At 38.5% G+C, this 9,724-nt stretch overlaps 1 protein-coding gene across 3 annotated transcripts in view; it reads left to right on the top strand.

Annotated features, from left to right (window-relative positions):
- The first annotated feature begins 2,341 nt into the window (after window positions 1-2,341).
- The window catches only part of MTF2 (metal response element binding transcription factor 2), a 56,642-nt gene continuing 49,259 nt past the window's right edge, over window positions 2,342-9,724 (top strand). For 2 of the 3 annotated variants that reach the window (XM_035018019.1, XM_035018020.1), the window contains exon 1: window positions 2,343-2,604. In XM_035018019.1, the coding sequence (XP_034873910.1) occupies window positions 2,600-2,604 (5 nt within the window). In that variant the 5' untranslated portion in view covers window positions 2,343-2,599. Of the gene's footprint in view, window positions 2,605-9,724 lie in introns of all 3 variants that reach the window. The other variant, XR_004681582.1, reaches the window with a different exon arrangement.

Raw genomic sequence — 9,724 nt, 5'->3', positions numbered from 1 at the left:
ACAGACATGTGGTACAACATGGATGGGCCTCTAAAACGTTGTGATGAGTGAAACAAGCCAGATCAAAAGACTATATATTATAGGAGTCCATTTATATAAAATGACTAGAAAAGACAAATCTACAGAGACAGATAACATTGCCTGGGGTTGGGAATGGGAACAGTGATTGATTACAAATGGGCAAAATGAATATTTTTGGGGTGGTAGAAATGTTTTAAAATTAGATTGTGATGGTTGCACAACTCTAGTTTCGGCTTATTGTAGTCATTTAGGGACCCGAAGTGATAGATGTTCTATTTTAACACATGATTCCATCATCACCACAACAGGGGGGAAGGGAATGTGCCTCTGCCTCTTAAAGCTTGTCCTGGGAAATGATACACATCACTCTCCTCCCATTTTATTGGTAAAAGTAAGATACATGGCCATGCCTAACTTCAAGGAAGCAAGAAGTGCAATTTTACTGTGTCTGGAAGAGAGGAGAACCAGAACAATCCTAACAACTATGATATAAATAAATAACAACAGTAAATTTGACATTTATTTCTTTTTAAAGTCCTAATCCAAGATTTCTGGGGAAGATGGCAGAAGAGGATCCTAGGCTCACCTCGTCCCACAGATACACCTAGATAATACCCACATCTACATAAAGTCCTACTCTATTGCATGTTGCTTAGTTAACTGAAATTTCTAAGCCCCCAGTTATGGGTGTTCTTTATATTTTACTGTGACTCCGTCAGTGCCTATGATACCCTGAGCACCTGGTTTCCTTAAATTAAATTGATGCACTTTTGCATCTGTGTGTTTAAAAAGAAAAACGACAAGCTTTTTTTTTAATAGGCATCCTTGCTTCTGTAATGTATAGGGATTAGAATACTTTCATGTGGCTAAAGAGGACAAAAGTTAGACCAGTAAATGGGAATCATAAGAAGGCAGATTGTACATTTATAGATGGAAGAATTTTCTAATTACTAGCATTTATGAAATTGAAATGACTGTCTCTGAGTTTTGAACTACTGAAGATGTTGAAGTTGTGGCTTGATCACCCCTTGAGAGAAACACTGAGAACTTAAACCAAATGTTCTCCAGAACTTATGTTCTATGATTAGGCTTTGCTGCACAGCAAATATAACTGTTTGTGTAATATCTTTATCCATTTTTGGACCGTATCTACTTTTTTTAAGTCAAAAGTCAATCAAAAGTATTAAGGGCATGGAAGAGGAATTTATGAGAAACTACTTTATAATAGAATTCAGAGAAAGTGGAACTTGCAAGGTAGCAGATAGAGAACATAGTAAGACAGAATTAAATTCGATTAGAATTATTAGGAGAAGCAAAGGAGTGGAAGAGTATGACTAAATTATTTAAAATATTGAAAGGTGTGGATAGAATGAATATTTATTGGCCAAATTCTGAGATTATGGGCTGGGGAATCCCTTTTGAAATATGAACAAAGTGAGTTTAGGCCCAAGACGTACTTTTTCAGAGAGAAAAAAACATGTATTAATTTATCCTTGTATTAATTATCTCTGTTATGTAATGAGACAAAACCATAAAATAATTTAAAAAATATTTTGACAAAGTTATAAACAAAGGTACCCCAGGTGGCTATAAGAGGAGTTGGGTTGTATCTAAGCATGAGTCAGAGACAAGCATGCACTTCCAGTTTGTCACTTGGACTTCCGGTCTGCAGCAGTATATTGGCAGGCTAAGGGTCTGCCCTAATATGAAAAAAGTTCTGTATTCCTAAAATAAATCACCTTGCACGGGGTTATTCTCAGATTTCACTACAATTAGGAATGACTGCAAAGCGGATACACAGAAAAACCTTTCACTGTCAAGGAATAAAATGTCCGAAAATCTTCTATGCAAGGAGCTCCTGATAAGGAATTTGGGACTGGATAATAATCGCAGAGCAAAATTTAATTCTGACATCCAGGGTCTCCTCGCTGAAGGAAATTCGAACAGCAGGCCTCAAGGTGAAGGTAGAAGAAACGTGCTTTATCTAAGGTAATGAAAGTCAATCAGCAAGACAAGATGTAGAGAGCACTGCCGCATTTTTCCGGAAAAAAAAAAAAAAAGCATAGCGCAGACTGGACACGACGCCGTCCTTTATAAGAGAAACAGCACTAACACCTCCGTCGGCCAGGAGAGCAGCGATCACTATTGTGTTAGCGCCGGCGGCGGAAGGACTTGGCCCCACCGCTACGTTAAAGAGTCCTTCTTTGTTCAGCTTCGGCCAGAGACGCAGAGCGCGGTGTTCTTCCGCGCTCGCTGCACAGTCCCCGCCCCCTCGCAGCTCTGGAGAGCTGCCATTCGGCACCGGAGTCGCTCCGCGCTCCCAGAATGCACCGGCAGTCCGCGGGAAACCAAAATGGCGAAGGGCTGTAGCGAAGTGGGCTGTGTTTGAGGCCGGTGTAAGAAGGCTCACTCTACTCTCAACCCTCATCCCCAGGACCTCGGTTTGTGCGTGTGCGTGTTCGGGGTGCCCGGTGGGGCGGGTGCCCAGTAGTGCTTGGACTCGCAGAGGAAGCGCCCAAGGGGACGTGATTGGTTGTTTTTTCCTGTATGAAGCGGTTGGCACCACTGAAGTGACCGAATGAGGTGAGAGACCTTGGCCTGGGAACCAGGCTCTTCCGGAGGAGGTGGGGGCGGGGGGAGAAGGAAGAATGGAAGCAAGTATAAAAGGGAAAGATGGAGGATCGAAGTGGGGGTGGGATCTCCAGTGTGTGTATGTGGGTCCCTTGCATGTATGTATATGTTGAAAAGAATGGATAGAATGGAGTAGTCATTTAGGTTTTGGAGAAAATAGGGAGCGAGCAAGGCATTGGGGAAGTCGGTTGGAGGACCAAGATGAAACGTTGAGACGGGGAAGCTGTGTTTGGAGGGGCAGGAAGGAACCTGGGGGCGGGAGACGGTTGGAGGGGCAGGATGAACCTGGTGATGAGGGGGTGGGGAACCGAGGGGAGGAGCCGTTAGGAAATGCGGACTGAGGGAGACGTGGGGAGCTGAGTGAAGGGGCTGCCTGGGACCTTAGGGGGCGCAAAGGGAAGTAGCAGCTTGGAACCAGAGGGTGGTGGAATTGTATGGAATTGGAGTAAGGGGCTAGAGTAGAAGGGCAGGATGGAGTACGTGGAAAAGGGAAACACTAAGTGGAGCCTGGAAGCAAACCCTGAAAGCTTTAAAGGGGAGAAGGGAGGGAAAGTGAGATGGCAGAGAGACACCTTATATTTGGAGCGCACAATGAAATCTAACTCATCCCTCCTCGGATGTAGATATGTATTATTCATTTTTACAACTGAGGTAATTACGGTTCAAGGGATTTTAACTGATTTGCCAAGATTTCTTAACATATTTTGGTAGTGCCAGAACTCTTAACTCTGAGTGTGTGTTTTACAATCTGGTGTCTTTGGTTGCTAGAATTTTTCTTTGGAAGCAACTAGAGGGAACAGATGGATTTATCGGGGTGATTTGACGAACAGAGAGGGTTCGTGAACAATGGAAAAAGGGATATGGAATGTTATTCTATTCTTTAAAACATTTAACTTTGTTAATGTTAATTAACATTAATTATTTATTAATGTTAATTAATGTTAAATGTTAAAAGTTAGAACCGTTTACAAATAAAAATATGCAGACCTAGGCAGGCCTGTGTATAACGTCAGAAAGCACCATGTGAGGTCAGTACAGAACTAGAAATATGTAAATAGTGCCCGATTTAATTTGACTCCAGATGCTCAGGTAGTAGTAACTTTCTCCTTCAACATCGATTCCATGTGACTCTTCTGTATACGTTGCCTGCACGCTGGCTTCAATTTCCATGTTTTCATTTTTTCTTGAGAATTCCTTTTTTGTTTTGTTTTGGGCAGTAGATTGCAAAGACTGAATCTGAAAGTATTTTATGAGGGTAAAGTAAAATGTACTTATATTCTTAAGTGACTTTTCAAAGGTTTAAAAATGCTTTACATGGAGCCATTTTGACTAACAGCGTTAGGTGTCCAGTAGTTTTGGCAAGGAAAGATTTTAAATTTCTTTAACATAGAGCATTCCATTCTTGATATTTAGAATGTTATTCACACTCCAACCATTTGCAGTGATAGCTTGAGAGGGAATACAAGGTGAAATTCTATTTTTGTTTTTTTAGGTTCCTAAATATAAAAATATATTCGAATTCACATTTTGTTTGCTCACCTTCAGTTTTTTTTTAAGTGCTAAAAATATTCTAAAATATTTGAATTAAGAGTGCACCTGTTTCCTGATGCTGCATATTCGTGTTAATGGCATTAACGGAAATCTATACCTAATCAGGATGAAATGCACACACAATTTTAGAACTAGAAGTATAGAAATCATCTGGTTAAACTTTTTTTCTAGATGAAACAAAATATATTTAATGATCTTTTTAATTATGCTGGTTGCCTCAAAGCTCAGTTTGGAAAGGGATTTTATTCTGTGTATTTTGCTATGGGTCATAAATTCTTTGATGTCATTGATTTATAAATATACCTTTCATTAGATCCTTGACTGAAAGGGTAATTTGCTTTATTCTTATTTCAGCATAATCTTTATATCTGACTTTAGGAAACTGGTGATAGAGTAATAATCTATTTTAACAGATAGGGAAATTTGCCCCTGAGGAGTTGTCATGGCCAACATCTGTAGCTGGGTGGTTCGGAAAGTAAAATTTAACTGCTGTTTTAGTTAGTCTGAACTTCCATGAATGATATTCTTTGGTTGATATTTTTATGCTTTGTTTTCCTTGTTTTTCAGGATTTGTTTATTGCAGTAAAATGCAGTATAACAATCCTAAATTAGAATGTAGAAGTTTCTCTGTGGGTATTTTTTATGTATTGGTGTAGTGCTATTCAGTAGAACTTTCTGCACGGATGGCAGTGATCTGTATCTGCTCTATCCAATATGGTAGCCAAAGCCGCATGTGGATGCTGAACACTACACATGTAGCTGGTGTGACTGAGAACTGGATTTATAATTTAATTCAACTCATTGAAACTAAGTTTTAATTGGCCATATGTAGCTAGTGGCTGCTGTATTAGACAGCATAGTATTAGGGGTTATTGCATCCATTTATTAGGAATTGTCACATCTAATAACCATGGAAACCACGGGAACCCAAGGGTAAGGAAATATCTTGGAACTAAGGATTGAAATTCTCTTTGTACATTTTTAAGATGAAGTATTCTTCATTTTTGCCTCATACCTAGTCTTCTGTTATATCTCTGCAAAAGAATGAAGAAGGTAGCAACTTCTCTGATCTTTTATTATTTTTTTAAGATTTTATTTATTTGCGCTCAAGCATGAGGGGATGAGATGGGAGTGGGGGGAGATGCGACAAAGGGAGAGGGAGAAGCAGACTCCCCACTGAGTGCGGAACCCAACTCAGGGCTCCCTACCAGGACCCTGATCATGACCTGAGCCAAGTCAGAGGCTTAATCCAAAGACTGAGCCACCCAGGTGCCCCTTCTCTGATCTTTTAATATATGATTCTGTTTCCTTTGTCAAACAACAACAAAAATGGATGTTAAGAAAGTAGATTACTTTGTTATTTTTTAAAAAATTACTTGTTTTTTTAATACATCAGTTAAAAAACCTTTTTGTTAAGGAAAATTTAGAAATATATACAAAGTGAACAGAATAGTATAATAAACTTTTTTGTATCTATGCTTGTTTCATCTGTATCTCTATGCATTCTCCACTCCTCTCCATTGTTTTTATTATTTTAAAAAGCTTTTTAGGTAAAATTTACATATATTAACTGTATACTTTTATAATATACTTTATTGAGGTAATGCATATGTCATTTATATGTATGTAACTCACGTTTGTACCCTTTTAAGGTACAATTTACTGATTTTTTTAGTATATTCACAGAGTTGTGCAACCATCACCGTTATCCAATTTCAGAACATTTTCATCAGCCCAAAATGAAAATCTGTAACCATTAGCAGTCACTTTCCATTATTCCCTCCCACTACCCCTGGCAACCACTAACCAATCTTCTGTGTTTATATTTTGCCTATCCTGGACATTTCACTTAAATGGAACCATATAATATGTGGCCTTTTGTGTCTTTTTTCGCTTAGCATAATGTTTTCAGGTACATCCATGTTATAGCATGTATCATTCCCTTTTTTTGGCCAAAATATGTTTCATTATATGGATATATATTTCATTTTGTTAATCCATTCATCAGTTGATGGGCATTTGGTTGTTTCCACTTTCTGCTGTTAATAGTTTTTTATTTGCAGTGAATGTTCATTTACAGGATTTGTGTGGACGTGTGGTTCATTTCTCTTGGATACATATCCAGGAGTGGAATTGCGGGGTCAGATGACACCTCTGTATTTAACATTTCGAGAAACTGCCAAACTGTTTTCCAAAGAGCCTGCACCTTTTTACAGTCTCATCAGCAATTATGAGGGTTCAGTTTCTCTACATCCTTACCAATATTTGTCTTTTTGGTTATAAGCATCCTAGTGGGTATGCAGTGGTATCTCATTCTGGTTTTGATTTGCATTATCCTGATGACTAATGATGTTGAGCATCTTTTCCATGTAGTTATTGGCCTTCTGTATACCTTCTTTGGAGAACTGTCTATTCAGGTCCTTTGCCCATTTAAAAAATTGGATTATTTATGTTTTCACTGTTGAGTTGTAAGCATTGTTTATGTGGTTTGGATATAAGTCCCTTATCAGGTGTGTGGTTTGCAATTATTTTCTCTTGTTCGTGGGGTTGTTCCTTCACTTGATGATGTCCTGTGATGCACAAAAGTCTTTAATTTTGATGAAGTCTAATTTATCCTTTTTCTTGTTTTGCCTATGCTTTTTTTTTTTTTTTAAGATTTATTTATTTGACAGAGCACAAGCAGGGGGAGCACCAGGCAGAGGGAGAGGGAGAGGCAGGGAGCCAGATGCAGATGCGGGGCTTGTGCTTTTGATGTCATATCTAAGAAAATGTTGCCTAACACAGGGTGACACAGATTTACTCCTGTTTTTTTCCTAAGAATTATATAATGTCAGCTCTTACATTTAGTTTGTGGCCCATTTTGAGTTAATTTTTGTATGTGGTGTGAGGTAGGTATCCAGTTTCATTTATTTTAGGTGTGAATACCAATTTCCCTGAACCATTTGTTAAAAAGACTCTTCTTTCCCATTGAATTGTTTTGACAGTCTTTTCAAAGATCAGTTGAACATAAATGAAAGGATTTGTTTCCAGATTCTCAATTTTATTCCATATATGTGTCCTTATGCCTGCATAATAATGTCTCGATTACTGTTACTTCGTATTAACTTTTGAAATGGGGAAGTATGAGTCCTTTGGTTTTCTTTTTCAGTGTTATTTGGGTATTCTGGGTTTCTTTTACTTCTATATGAATTTTAGGAGTAGTCTGTCAATTTTTGCAAGGAGTAGTCAATTTTTGCAAGCGCAGCTGGGATTTTGATAGGTATTGTAATGAATCTGTAGATCGATTTGGGAAAAATTGCCGTCTTAAAAATGTTAACATCCAGAAACATGGGATATCTTTTTTCCAATTATGTAGGTTTTATTTAATTGCTTTCTCTTTGTTATGTAGTTTTCATTGTACAAGCCTTACATTTTTTTGTTGTTGTTAAATTTATTCCTAAGTATTTTGTTCTTTTTTGGTGCTATTGCAGATGAAATTTTTTCCTTAATTTCATTTTCAGATTATTCATTGGTAGCATATAGAAATGCATTTGGGGGCACCTGGGTGGCTCAGATGGTTAAGCGTCTGTCTTCAGCTTGGGTCATGATCTCAGGGTCCTGGGATCGAGTCCCGCATCGGGCTCCCTGCTCCTTGGGAGCCTGCTTCTCCCTCTGCCTCCCTCTCTCTCTCTCTGTCTCTCATGAATAAATAAATAAAATCTTTAAAAAAAAATGCATTTGATTGTTGTATATTAATCTTGTATTCTGTAACTTTGCTAATCCGGTTTATTCTAGTAGGGTTTGTGTGTGGATTCTGAATAATTTTTTTGGTTTTGTATCATAGTTTCCTCACAGTGTCAATTTTGTGTCATCTCGAGTATTGGTGACAGTATTTCTTAAGCTAATCTGTATGAGAATTAAAGTAATTATATAAAAATTGGTGCTGGGCTCTATTGCAGATTTATCGTTAACTATAGCAGGTCTACTCTTGATTCTCACTTTGGGAAACCAGCTGAACATGTCTCATTTACTATGTACCCCACCTTCTCTCACAACCATTTGGTTTCTGTATGGATAAAAGATGTCTCAGTATTTTCTTTCATATTTCCTCCCCATTGGCTGTGAACACCAATTCTCTATGTTTTGATGCTGGTGCTCTTAGTGTATTCATATGCATTGGCACTGAGGAGCACTTTGCTCATGCTGCCTGGCTAGTTGGTGATTATATCACCAGTTATAACACAGATCTACATTTCAGAGTTAAAATGTGAAAATTGTCCTTTAGTTAATGACTTCTCTAGGCAGTAGGACCAACCAATTGGAGCTGTTTAGGCAAAGGAGTAATTGAAACAGGTTTTCCATACTGCAAATTGAGAGTGCATTAATTAAAGGATGGGTTGGTAGCAGGAAGATCAATTAGGGAAGTATATGTTGGTAGTGCAGGCAAGAGCTGAGCTGATAATGACCTGAAATAAGGCAGTGGTTGTAGGAGATTTTTGAGAGGTAATCTTTAAGGAATAATTAGGACTTGGTGAATATTTGGGGCATCAGGGAAGAGGGAAGAATCAAATAATACTTTTAGATTAAGAACTCATGAGACAGTAATGGCATTAACTTAGGAGTGGCATTAACTGGAGAAAGGGGAGGAATTTGAAGAAAATGTCAGTTTTGTTAAGTTAAAGGTTCTGGGAGAATCCAGGTTGAGATAGCTAGTGGGAAATTGGCAGTTAGGGTCTGAAGCTTGTGAGACAGGATGGGGCTGGAGATATAGAAATTGATAATAAGTAAAAATTAAGTGAGGCAGGGCACCTGGGTGGTTCATTTGGTTGAGCATCTGCCTTAGGTCCAGGTCATGATCTCAGGGTCCTCGGGTTGAGTCCCCAGTTGGTGCCCTGCTCAGCAGGGAGTCTGCTTCCCCCTCTCCCCTGCTCATGCTCTATCTCACTCTCATGCTCTCTCTCTCAAAATAAATAAAATCTTTTTGAAAAAATTAAGTGAAGCATTAGGAGAATATGACTATTTAAGACAAGCAGAACATGTAGGACAAAAGAAGGGAACCCTAGACCACTCCCAACATTAAACGGTTGGCAGGGCAGGAAAAATCAGTACAGAAACCTCAGGAAGGTGGGAGAAGCGTCGCTTACTATAGGTGATAGGTATCTCAGGAACCAAAGAAAGTGAATTTCAAGAAAAAGGTCATGACCATCAGTTATTACACAAAGATGGAGTATGGTGAGAACTGAAATTAGAGCATTGTCTGGTATTTGGTCATTTGGAGGTCTTTGATGGAATTGTTAAAAGTAATCAGGACAGTCAATTTGTAATGGATTAAGTGGAATGTACTTTTTAAAGTTTATTGGTGAAATAATGAGAAAAATGTAGAAATAATTTGTAAGGACTGTTTTTGTTTTTAATTTGATTTTGGTTATGGCAGATTTGCATCAAGCAAAGTTAAGATTTAAAATAAAAAATTATAGGAGCGCCTGGGTGGCTCAGTCGTTAAGCGTCTGCCTTCGGCTCAGGTCATGATCCCAGGGTCCTG

The sequence above is a fragment of the Mirounga leonina genome, unplaced genomic scaffold (genome assembly GCF_011800145.1).
Source record: "Mirounga leonina isolate KUSES-001 unplaced genomic scaffold, KU_Mleo_1.0 Mir_173, whole genome shotgun sequence".
NCBI lineage: Eukaryota > Metazoa > Chordata > Mammalia > Carnivora > Phocidae > Mirounga > Mirounga leonina.
The sequence above is the reverse complement of the archived record's forward strand: the minus strand, read 5'-3'. Positions and strand labels throughout refer to the sequence as shown.